At 40.3% G+C, this 13,027-nt stretch overlaps 1 protein-coding gene across 2 annotated transcripts in view; it reads right to left on the bottom strand.

Moving 5' to 3' along the window:
* Positions 1-1,927: 1,927 nt before the first annotated feature.
* Positions 1,928-13,027, bottom strand: part of PCDH1 (protocadherin 1) — a 249,210-nt gene continuing 238,110 nt past the window's right edge. For both annotated transcript variants that reach the window (XM_069199491.1, XM_069199490.1), the window contains one exon: positions 1,928-12,312. Coding sequence is in view for 1 of the 2 variants with exons in the window: in XM_069199490.1 (XP_069055591.1) it covers positions 11,885-12,312 (428 nt within the window). In the remaining variant the exon portion in view is untranslated. The remainder of the gene's footprint in view (positions 12,313-13,027) is intronic.

The raw sequence follows: 13,027 nt of genomic DNA, 5'->3' as shown, positions 1-13,027 counted from the left end.
TTTGCAAAGGTTAGCTGTTCATATTTCCATTGGGTATTTCCATAATTGGGTATTAAATGAGATGGAACCGTTGCCCAGGCAGTGTTATGTGTAACAATGTCAAAATAATGAAGTATTAATATAACAGAACGTGCCACCTTAGTCCACAATTTGCCTTTTCTTGCCACATAATTTAGTCGAGATTTCCATATAATTTGGCCCTCCACTACCACATAATTCCAGTGGCCTTGAATATGGGCATTCCAGAATTACAGCATACCAAAAAAACTAGTCCTGAGGGTCTTAATATGTTAGTTATTCTTATCTCAATGATATCCAGCTGATGCCAGGTGAGCATCGCCGAAATAAATCATCTGGGAGCTTAGCTATCTTTGGCAGCGAAGAACCATAGCTACATCTGAGGGGAGGAATTGAGCCAGGCTTCAGATTCCTCAGACATTCGCTTGACATTTGCTTTACTGTGCAGCACCAGGTGATCTGATGGGGCCATTGACTGTGCAGACAGGCTGGCTGAAGATATAGTGAAACGATCTGGAAAGGGATTCTACTTGGACGAATGTGACAGGAGAGAAGGATTACGTCCTTGGTGGTGGAAGCCCGACATTAGGGAAGGGAAAAATAATTAAGAAGGTTTTGTTTCTCTAAGTAGGAGCACAGTCAAGAGAGCCCTTGCTTATCGCACTGCTGGGAAACCCATGCTTCAGCTATACGCAACCAGAGTTGGGTTTAGAAGTGTGCCGTGCTAACCTGCAAGAGCATCCTAGCCAATACTCCAATAGCCTGATCTACACTTGAAGAGGTTCAATTATGTTACCAATCAGAAGTTCAGTTGAACAACAACCAATCAACTCAGATTTGTTTCCAATTTAAAAGTAATTGTATACTTTTGGCTTTGTAAACCTTTTTCTCTGGTAGAATTGTGATATTCAGGGGAAGAGGACATTGCTATCTTGCCAGGTTTTATCTTACACTCCGTTCAGGTATCCTTTGCTCCCGGCAGTAGCCAAAGGACATAGATTCTTTTATCCAAGATTGACAATCATGAAACCTCTTGGAATCAACTGCATTCTTCCAGTTTGCTTAATTAGTTTTGCTTCCTTCACACATCTGGCATTCTATCTGCAATCTAGACAATTAAATGGTATAGATAAATTGTCTTATTTTAGTTTCCCAATGTGGGCATTCCATAATTCCTCACAATATATTTGAATAATGCTTTGTCTAAGTTCCGTTATCCTTCTACCTGAGAGAGGACCAAGCACTCATCCTCGTGACACCAAAACAAGCAGCAGGTTTTAGTAATTTAAGGGGTTATGGAGGAAATTGGGAAATCCTAAAAGATGGGGTGTGGGTGTGGGTGTGGGTGTGGGTGTGGGTGTGTGTGTGTGTGTGTGTGTGTCTTTAGAAATGAGCCCACATGAAATGTAATCCTGATTGCCCAATAGGCAAAGAAAAGGTGTGGATTACTAGCATGCTTTGGTGTAGGTCCATGTGCAAAATAGAAATACTTTGTTTAATCCTGGGGTGGGAATTCAGCTTTTCTTCTTTTAAGCATTGACTAAATGTGAACCATTGAGTTGTACAAAACGAATACCGATATACAATGCATAAATACCAGAGACTGGATTTTAAAGGCCTCATCACAAAACGAGTTATTATTTTCTTGTCATACCTCCAAATAGCTAGCTGGAACCCAAGAATGCTACACAATCAATTGGAGCATTAAGTATTATTGGAAAAACGTACAGGGACAATGAAAGAAAAACCAATGAAACTTCAATTTAAACTGAGGTTAAAATATACTTTACATACACACTATCTCTACTGTTTGGATTTTTTTTTTCTTTCTAATAATGTTTGCTGACAGTTTAGACAATAAAACGCTCACATGACTTGACAAGAAAAGTAAGGCAGGGAGCATAGAATATAGGTTTTGACACTTTTATTGTAAAGCTTTTCAGAAGGAATAATTACAATGGAACTTCTTCATTTGACAGCTCAGCAAACAAAAGAAACAATATATTGAAAAAATAAACGGAATGAAAATAAAATATAAAAAGAGTTTATCTGGTTTACCCCGTCATGCTTACTGATTGGAACAAAAATAATTACAGATAAACAGATTGTGATCACAGCCAGGAAGGAATGAAAATAATGTAGGACTGAGTGAACAAAGGAGGAAAGGGGATGAATGGAACATTTCAAGGTGGAACTAGCAATCCCTTTCCTCCATGCTGTCAAAACAAAACAAAAATAAAAATAAAAAAATAAACCCACTTGTGGGGTCACTAGGAAATGCATCACATATTTATATCAATACAACGTTAGCAACAGTTTCTTCTGATTATACATATTTCACCCATCTTAAAAATAGTTTACATACTCTGCCATAGTATTTCTTCCGATTTATCTTTAAAAAAGCTACACTTGCATGTACATAGAACTGTACAGGAAACAAGGCATTATCACAAGCAATTAAATTAACATTGTCTGTATAAATAGAAACAACACTGAAGCTCGGACACAGTTTGATTTTTTTTTTTTTTTTTATATTTTTTCTATTTTCTTTTTCAGACTCATCATCTTACTCTTCTAATTTCCCCGGAAGCTGTGGTGTGCTGCCACATGGAGCGTCCGCCTCCCATTCCTTTGGTATTTCCCTCCCCATTCCCAGCATCGTCCCTTTTTGCCCTAGTGCATTGCTAAACAGTGAATAAAATAACACTCTCTTGCTCTCCTCTACAATTGACTTCCCCAAAAGAGTTTTGTAAGTTTTGAATCGCTGTTTTTAAGTTCACCTGTTCACGGGTAAAAAAATGTCCTCCTGAAAATAGTAAACCTTGAGTTGGATCTATGCCACTAATGCCAATTTCAGAATAAAGTCAGAAACTTTATAGATTGAGGCTAGATTGGTGAAATCCTTTTCTGGGTGCACTTAACAAATTTGAGCATACGTTATCAATTCATATACCACTTAATTTAAGGTCATGTTTATATTTGTAGAGACAGGCACCTTGAACTGGTTGCACATCGTATTAATAAGGACTCCATTGCCTATCTCATAACACTGTCACTTAATATTCTTTATTACAAAGTCAATGCTAACAAAACCATGTCTTATTCATGAAGTCTTATGAAATCAAGTCACTGAAGTATTTAACAAGCATTCCAATAATACACACAAACGCTTGCTGAATAATTGAGAACAACTCAATTTCCATATCTTTTTCATGGAATACCCTAATTTCATCTTGTTGTTTTGGTGCGGTCTGCTTTCACAGAGCTAAAAAGGTTTCCTCCCCTAGATGACCCCCTGTTTCCTGATCAGCCACCTTGAATTTCCAATAATATAACCCAGGTCAGAGAACAAACGTGATGTCATCACTCTGTGATGTGCGTTTCACATTCATAAGGGATCTACGTGGTTCAGTGTGGCCAGTTCTAAAATTTAAGGCTAAGAACAACCCTGCACATTGGAGCTGATGAAACTTTATTTTCTTAAAAAGCCTGCAGATTGCCCTCTCTCAAGGATTAAGGCTGTAGATAAAGTAACTAGGTAGTGCTCTAGTTTGGACTTTGATGGCATGTGGTTCTCTGAACTCGAATATTTTTATTTGTGCAGCAGATGTCATTTGTGTTAAACTATGGAGTCGAAACAGTGTGTGTGTCTTCTATGTTGATAGCACGGTATGACTATAAATAGACATGCATGAATCAAAGCCAGAACCTGGCTATGGCTATTTTTTCCAAAACCATATTAATCGGCTTTACTTGTAGTTGGTTCCATATGTTCCACATGTACTTCTTAATTGTGCCCTTCCCAAGTTTTTCATACCCTCTAGCACCCAATGGGGTTCAAAATCAGCAAACCTCCGAAAATGTATATGTGCTGTTTTTCCTATTAAAAACGCTTTGGAATTCTTACAAGATTCAAAGCACCATAATCTACCTGGGGTTCACTGTTGGCTTAGAAAATAAATGCCAAGTCTGCAATGTCTGTCATGGACCTTCATATTTAGAGTGATTGCTGAAATGGAAATAATTTAAGGGTGTCCAATAGAAAACACTCACGACCCCCTACACGTGAGAATGCAGTAGCTCACCAGTGCATCCGTCAATTGATTGTAGTCTATCGTGAGACATGAAACTGTAAATTTAGATCCTGGTAATATTGATGCTCCGAGTCGGAGCACCACTTTTACTTTTGTTTATTTTTTTCATTTATTACATAAATACATTATTTTGGTTTAAACTGAATTCCCATTTGGCCATGAAATGGGTCAAAAGTGTATATTGTGATACTAATGACATACACAATTCTCATTTTAGTTTATAACTCTCACCATCTCTCGGTTAGAGAAAAAGTTCCACTAGGATAAGGTGCACAATTGTCTACCCCCTCTGCACACCAATATCCCCACCTCCCCTCGATTCACCAGGTCCAGGCTTGCAAAGTCCCCTGGCAAAACCAGAAGCATCTAATGCCACAAACACCAAAAGATGGGAAAGGAGAAACCGATCCGATGTAAACTGTTCTCTCTGGGACCAAGGAGACATTAAAATAATACCAGTAAAGATACAGTTGAAGCTGCTTTATGAAGGGATTAGGGATAAAGAACTCTAAATCTTAGCGGATGGACTGACCCCCCCCCTGTCTACTCACAGACTACATTCAATTGACTGAATCTTGCACAAACAAATCAGCAGGCGGTCAGGCCAGGTGCAACTTTATGCTCTGAACACAACAGGAAAAGAGACCTAGCTTAATGGAGTTCCGTCAATTAATGGCATCTGTCTCTTGTTAAATATGTTCTCCACCAATATCACCTCCATCTGAATAAATGACTGTGCAAAATTAACTGTAACATGCAACTCCAACTTACAATAAGCCATGTAGCGCTTTTAGTGTGACTTCGCCTTTCAATACGTGCAAGAAGATAGTCATAGACATAGGTCACCAATGAATAACCACTGATTTTAAGAAGGAGCCTGCACCTGGGCAGATGGCGACTGTCCCCAATTCGCCCACTGTTGTGGTGTTTGCATTGTGAATGTTACACTGTCACCTGGCTGACAAAAACCCTCATCTACTGGAGGAGAGGGGTGTCTTTTACACATGCTTCGACTGAGAGCATAAGTTCTTAGAAAACATCAAAACAACAGCACCAGTATAATGAAGCATGCAGAGCTCTGTGATGAATCAATGGATCAAAACTGCATGACAGGAAATGCTCACTGATCCACCTGTAGCTGTGTCAGCTCCTTCGATTGAGAATGTTCCATCGTGAATCACTGCATTCTCTATAAGTCTGCACTAATGTTCCAATCACCAAGTGTGAACGACTAAATGGAAGACTGCTTTCCTCACTGGATGTGCCATTGTTTCCATGGTGGAGATGATTTACCATGCAATGAGTGCGAAAGTCACCATGTATTGCCGGAACCCTCCCACTCAAACAAAAATTAAAGATTAAGCAGCTTCATACATAACTGCAACAGTCATTTTCGTTGTATTGTGAAGGATGTGCTATTTAACTTAAAAGGTGCTCATCAGTGAAGCTCCTAGAAGGTCATTCATGCTACCACAGAAGTCAGGTGAATAGAGGCTAATTCATCAAAACTGTGTATGAGTTACAAATGGATTATTTAAATGGACACCATAGGACCAGTAATCCCTATATCACGGAAAACAGATTGAGAATACAGAATAAATGGTCTGGTGTGGCATCTTCTAACCTCAGTGCTCTGGCCAGTGGATGTTTTGCAGACTATGCATTGTTCTAGGACAAAAAAGACCGAAAAGGGCTCTACTCAGCAGCGAAAGCCTTTTTGGGTCCCTGAATATCTTGAGTTATTGTTACATCCCAGTATGAATCAGAAACTACTATACCAGACATCAATGTGAGGGACAAAAGGTGCCACTTACCTTGCCAAAAGAGTCCATTTGGCTACCAAGATAAGTACATTTCCTCTGGGTTTAACCCTTATCCGTTTTCCCATGTCAAATCTGGGATCAAACCCAACAGAATACCCTTTGAGGTTGTCGTCAATTTGATGTCCAATTGAACTACACCCCAGTAGCACTGAATATGTGCACATGTTTCACAAGAGATGAGTGGCCCATCCTGCTGAGGTGTACCCCCTTCAACACTTCTCAGACTTCCATTACTCCACACTTTAAACTAATAGGCTGACAACAAATCACACATGACCACCTCCTTAATGATGGTTCAGCAAAAGCAGAGAAGGATGATGAGGTTGCAAGGATGCATTACATGCCTAGGATCACCTTGGTCTCCAAATAAAATGCATTTTCCAGTGGACTAACTGTACTATGAAAGTAAGACACCAGGTGTGCATGGCATTATTTGCTCCAGTAAATGGGATTCACTAATCCTTGGCACTTATTATGTCGATGGAAGAAGACATACAACTGTCTACTAGAAATAACGAGGTCATGAAGCTACAAGTTCATGACTTATATTTCATATACAGAATTATACAAGGGTGAAATAATGCAATGGAACAGAAGGCTAAGAACAGCCTCTTCAGAAATGGTGGCAACATGTTTGCCTTCTTCTGTTTAATGGAAGGTTCCCAGTGCGTTTGCGATTGTAAATGCTGCAGCAGTGTGGATGATAAAAACATGACTGGAAAGGGAAGAAGATAAAGGTTTCTGGATACATTTAAAGTACAAAGGATTTAAAAGCAGATCATCCAGGTTCTCCTTCTCTTACCCCAGATGTACCAGCACAAGAAACCTGATTGTGTTTACGCTAAGCAGCACTGGAAATAAATGTGTTTGAACCCATGGCTGGGTTATATTTCCAGTAACACTCTATAATGGTATCACACCACACAACATCACGCAAACTTGAGTTAGCTACATACCGGGCCTGCCTAGCACTTGTGTCGAAGAGACATTGCAAGGCAGGACCCAAGATGTATCCAGTGAAGATCAGAGAGTTATATGGAGGTAGAGTTGAGAAAACTTATGTGCATGGCACTGGTTCCTCCTTAGTCAACAAAACTGAAGTTGTCTGAGAAAAAAGAACAGAATAAAAGACAACTAGATCATTTGCTGAGATCTCATGAGAAATTTAAAACCACAATCCCGAAAAGTCATGGAAGATTTTGAAAGCATCATACCCTGGGAAAAAGGGACATAACTTACCAACCTAACAATGTCAGGCCATCACTTCTCTGCACCTTAGCCTGCCAGTTTTCTCCTGTGGGCAGTTTCTTTGGCACCAATCTGGGTATTTACCTCAGATTGCCCTGAGTACTAGAGACGTATTCAACTCTTATTGGCACTGACAAATTCTGCACATATTTGACAGGCAATATGCTGTGTGCGTCTCTTTCATACTATAGTCATTTCGAGGAAAACTCTCGAACAGATTAGAATGACAGATGACTTTGTGATAACTGATGACAGAACATCAGTGCTAGACGTAAAGACGTAGTTTTAGTATGGGATAGTACATAGTAAAGTAAGTCATTTTTCTTGCATGAACCAAGAGCAGTATGCTGGGCTGCACTAACACAAAGTGGCATATACGCACAGTGATTTGCAGTTCTGTTTTGCTAAAAAAAAAATAAGTATGATATTAAGGCTTGATTGATGCTTATGGATGTTTGAGAGTTTCACAAAATATTCAACGTGAGATCTACAAATGGGCATTTAAGAACTACTCCTCCAACAAGAAAAATAAAAACAAATCTTGCCACATCAGGTAAAATAATGTCATTTGTAGGACACACTGATGTGACATTGGTGGATGTTCATAAGATTCATGTGGCAGTACACCCAAGTGTCCACTATACAAATCACATCATTGTTGACTGGGCTGTCTAGCTGTATGCTCAACATAGCCACTGAAAATGGACTATCTAAAAGCATTATGCTCTTCGCAGGTTCAAAATGTGCAAGATAGCAGTTGTCCATTAAGGCGCAGTGTTTGCTCACAAATGAAATAGGTCACAACTTGGCAGCTGAGCATTAGAGTCCATTTTTGTGCAGAGTGCCTACGACCTTTCCTGATCAAAACGATTTAAAGAGGACTTCAAAGACCATGATTTCCAGTAGAAAAAAAAGAACAATGCGGACGAACACACTCCAGAAATGACTAATGTTGATGACTGGTCACCTGAGCAATGCAACCATCACCACCTCAGCAGAGCATGATGCCAGAGGTAGGACTATATTAATAACTTTAAAAGAAAGATGGCAGGACTTAGGAATATTTGCTAACAAGAGACAAAGAGACTAATGTAGAAGGAAATTAAAGTAACAAGTTTATAGATATGAAGGAAAGGAAAGGCAAAAAGGAAACGTGCAAAATTTTTTTTTTACCAAAAGTTCAAATTGATTTCATTAAATAGGATGAGAGAAAGGCAAAATAGTTCACTGGTCCGAGACAAACAAGATGATGTTTCCAATGTACCACAAACTATGCTAAACACATATCATGCAGTTATTCTCCTTATACCTAGAAGGAGACACCCAAAACTCACATTCTTCCTTAAACTTCTTCATTGTGAAAAGTGCAAAAACGCTTGAGTTAATGCCAAAAGCCGATACACAAAGCTAAACTGTGGCCAGATTCACACATCATTGCTCATACAAATACATTTAAAAAATTGCCCACAACACAAATAGTTCGAAGAGAGTCCTGTGCGGAGGTCAACCAAAAGCAGGTTTGGGGGCTGAAGGAAATTTCAATGACCCCCATCATTCTCTTATTTGGAGATTCTGAACACCACAAATAATAATTCAAGTTACTAATATAAAATAGTTTTAAAAAATGAAATACCATTACCTACGTGGCATTTTAATTCATATAGTCAGGGAACAGATGAGTACGACAGAAAATTGGCATAACATAAAATGCCAACACACCTTTCTTGGCAACACCAATTTAGCAGCACCTCAGATATTGGTGAAAAAGAATTCTTGGAAGGTGACTTAGATCACCCAAGAATGCTTGTGATAGTTATACACATACAGAATACAACAACGCTAGGCACATTCACACAGCTAACACAAGGCCCCTTTTAACTCCCTCCAACAACAGACTCTTTCAGAGGTGGCTACAGCAAACTGTGCATGACATTTTGGACCAAAAGTAGTCATAAGGCGCTAAACCAATACCGTCAGACGCATAAAAGATTTCACAGACATTATCTCACCCAGTATCAAACCCCCTTACCCCATCAAAGTACCAAAATTGTGGCCACCTCGCAACTACGTGCCTGGCTCCCCCGTCAATGTTTAGAGTGTCATTCTACACAGTACATGGGAGATAAACTGTAGTGTTAGTGTGAGAGAGACTGGGAAAAATCCCCATCAGCCTAGCCCCTACAACAGCTGCAGTGTAAATTAAACGAATGGAAGCTCAACAAATGGGCCATGATTGCCAATTCAGCAAGTCTCTCATTTTGCAAGCAGGGAAGAGTGTGTCAATGTTCCAAGGCTGGGAAAGAAAACGTAATAATCATATTATGTGCCACAAAACAGGTGAGGAGACTGTGACCACTTAAAAAGAACTGAGGACAGACCCCATTGGAACAGGTGCAACGTGAGAGAGGATTAAGGACATGTGGCCAGTAGCCAATCCCATTCCACGAAAGATGCCTAGAGTCTGAGAAATTCCCACGAGTCTAAAGACGCAAGGCGAGGAATGGGCTAGCATGGGACACTGATGGTAAACTAAACCTATTTAACGTCAGTGATCATTTCAGCCTAAGAAACTTAAATTCCTCCTTGTAAAAGTGAAAGGGTTAAGTGCCACGGAAAAGTCAATTTGAAATGGCTCCAAACTTCCCCCACCTGTTCCCTAATCATGGTGTGGTGAGCTGATGTTCATTGTCTGTCGTTAGTAATTCTGCAATATTATCACTTAAAGATATGCCTCAAAGTAGGTACAGAGAAATGTCCGGTTTACAGTAACAGAATTGTTATTTCATATAGTTAATCACATTTCCTAAATTAAAAAATATATATTTTGGAATAAAATGTGTGCACTTCCAATTTCAGACACCATCACAGTATTTAAATATCTCACTACTCTAGATTTAGTCTGGTATTTGAGATCTCTGTGAGGGCAGAACGCACTAGCACAAACTTTACCTTCCTGTGAGAAACATTAATGCATCGCCATAAAACGTCTAGCTCTTATATGGTGTATTGGCTTCTTCTCCTCATGGAAGCAGTTAAAAACTAAAATAAAAAATTCGAAGTGTATATGTTTTGATATGGTCCATTTCCTTTAGGGGTTTGACAGATAGTTAGTGTTACTAGCACTGTTTCTTTAAAGGAAATTAAATCTTCAAAAACAACCTTTGTAACTATACAGGACCACGATTTACTTCTTGCCCCGATTGTATTCTAGCCATCAAAAATAATACCTCTACAAACTGTCCAAAATGTCATCAATTCCAAGAGCAAATTTCCAGACTTGCCACAAGCTGGAGTGGATGTTTAATTGCTGACTTCTTTCCTAACACGGTTATGTCCTGGCCTATCCTAATTTCATGTGGTATGCACCAAGAATGTAAAGTTAGCAGTAGTCCAGAAGAATGCTGCACTTGCAAGTCCCAATCCCGCTTAGCTGCAGGTTTCTCTGCATTCTGAGAAATTTCTCTTACTATAGATCCTGAAAAGTTCGGAGATGCACATTCTCAAGGTGACTAGTCTGGAGAGAGGAAAAGCACAGCAAGCTCTTTAAAGGTACTCTGTATTGTTAAATCAATGTGATCTTAAAATGCATGAGGATGGATGACTTGGTATCTCCCTCTCTCTCTCTCCCCTTTACTATGGGCTTTGTTCCTTATGTACAACATAGAACAAAAAGGCAGCAGCATAGAATTCTCTCCCCCGTCAAGCTCCCCTTTGCCCTCAACAGCAACAATCCTTGATCCCTGTCGGATGCAACCACACAGCTGAACATGGACTTCTTCCCTGTATGGGGGTCATTGTCAAATCATAATTAATATTTCTACAGTGATAGAAGTGTAAAATCAGGCAGACGACATTTTCATCATTCAAAAGGATAGTATTTACAGAACTCTACAGTAAAAGCTGAGACCGACATCAGATCCTTCCCTGCTGTGCGGGTGCAACTGAGGATCTCTAACAGAAAGTGGCTCTCTAAAGCTCTGCCTACCTGTCATCTTCATTTCCTTCCCACTCCCTGTAGACGCTGGCACCAATGGCTCCCTCACTATTCCTTCTACAGGGCCAGTTGGATCTAAGTGCTTGTGTGCATTTGCACCCGCATGGGCATGCATGCCTGTCTCCCACATTGTTGTGCCTCAGTGCATTGCAATCAAGCCACTCCCTTGTACATACAGCACACTTGAAACACTGGGCTGTGTAAGGCTGACCTAGTGAACATCAGCTTGGTGCCCTTAGATCTCTCCCTTTAAGACCGTCTTTGGCAGAGTCCTAGGCATGTGACAACTGCAGGCGCAGGTCGGAATACCCGCTTCAAGATCCTCTTTGCAGTTCTGCAAACTACTGGAAACGGTTCATCTAAATACATGCTGCTCCATTCCTCACCACCAAAGAGCTTTCCTTCATGAAATGTCACCACAGACATTCTTTGCTCGCCATGGGCGCTGCTTTTGGAAAGTAAAAAGTGGAATAAACCATTGTATGGACCAATAAAACCTTAGACATGTCTGTCGTTTGTTGCTCTTTTTTTTTGGAAGTGTTTTTTCTTTTTTTCCCAAAGACTCTTTGTTAAAACTTTGCCTGAAAAGGTTCGCTTAAATTCACAGCACTTTGTCCTTCAATAGCACCCCCACACCCTCCACCCTCAAAGCTTATTGTCTGCTTTCCTGCTCCCTTCTGAGATGCAGGGTGGCTGTAAAATAAAGCTCATAAGTATATCTCCCTCTTGGTGTTCTGGGGTGGTGGAGCCGTTGTGGTTTGCTGGAAGTCAGAGGTCTGGGTGAGTGGGATGTCTTCCATTGGAGAGACCTTGCAGGGCTCATGGCTGCTATTCGTGAAGGCACTGTATGTGGGGAGCACGCGGATGTTGGCCATTTTTGTGGCGGTGCCATTACCACTGCTGTGGTGGTTGCTGCTGCCGCCACGTTCATCAGAGTTCCGGGGGCTTCCGTTGCCAATCTGTTCCTGATTCCCCCGTTCTTGGTAAGGCACAAAAGTGGAGAGTTTGAGGGCGTTCTTGGGCCTCCGGCTTGGGGAGGACTGGCCGGGCATCCAGCAGGTGTCTGAGTGACCGTACTCTGTGCATTCCTGGGTGCAGTTCCCAGTCATGGCGACGTCAGGCAATGGTCTGAGATCTAAGAGGGAAAAAAAAAAAAACACAAAATCATGTTATGTTTTATAATTAGAACCATGCGATTTCAATAGAGTGATCATTGTCTATGTTTTTTATTTTTTCTTCAGTCATGCCTTTTTAGCTTGCAGCAACACACTTCTGTCTAGCCTTCTTCCCAGTCTCATATTCTGGCATTACCATAGGACTGTCCATTCAGGCTAGTATTGTCTGTATAATACCTCAATTATTACCATGCTCTCCCTTATCCTTCATATTTCAGCTTACCCTTTCTTCATACCTCGTCAGGCCTATGGTCATTGGAAAGCAATGCATGACTTGCTCCATGTCAAATGTACTTAATTAAATTAGCATGAGCTACATTTTTTACCAGAATGATTTGAACACATCCAACCTGCTCAAACTCTCCACTGGATGTAAGTGGTGAAACAAAACTACAAAAACTCCCACTTGAAATCGATTGATGGCAAGTGGCAAACTTGAACCCTGAATGCACTTTCTCATTTTATAAAATATACATTTGAACCATGTTGCTATAAAGCGTTTTTATGTAGGGCTTTTACTAACCGAAATAACATAATTCATTCATTCATACTTGAACCCTGCTTCAAAAGAAATAGATTGTTCCCAAGGGAGCTGGTTCAACTTCCCAAAGAAAGGCTTTAGTCTTCTTTAAATGTATTAGGGTAGACTGGACGTCGCCACTTCCGGTGTGCATG

This window comes from Pleurodeles waltl, chromosome 7 (assembly GCF_031143425.1).
Source record: "Pleurodeles waltl isolate 20211129_DDA chromosome 7, aPleWal1.hap1.20221129, whole genome shotgun sequence".
NCBI lineage: Eukaryota > Metazoa > Chordata > Amphibia > Caudata > Salamandridae > Pleurodeles > Pleurodeles waltl.
This window is presented reverse-complemented; position numbering and strand designations above follow the sequence as displayed.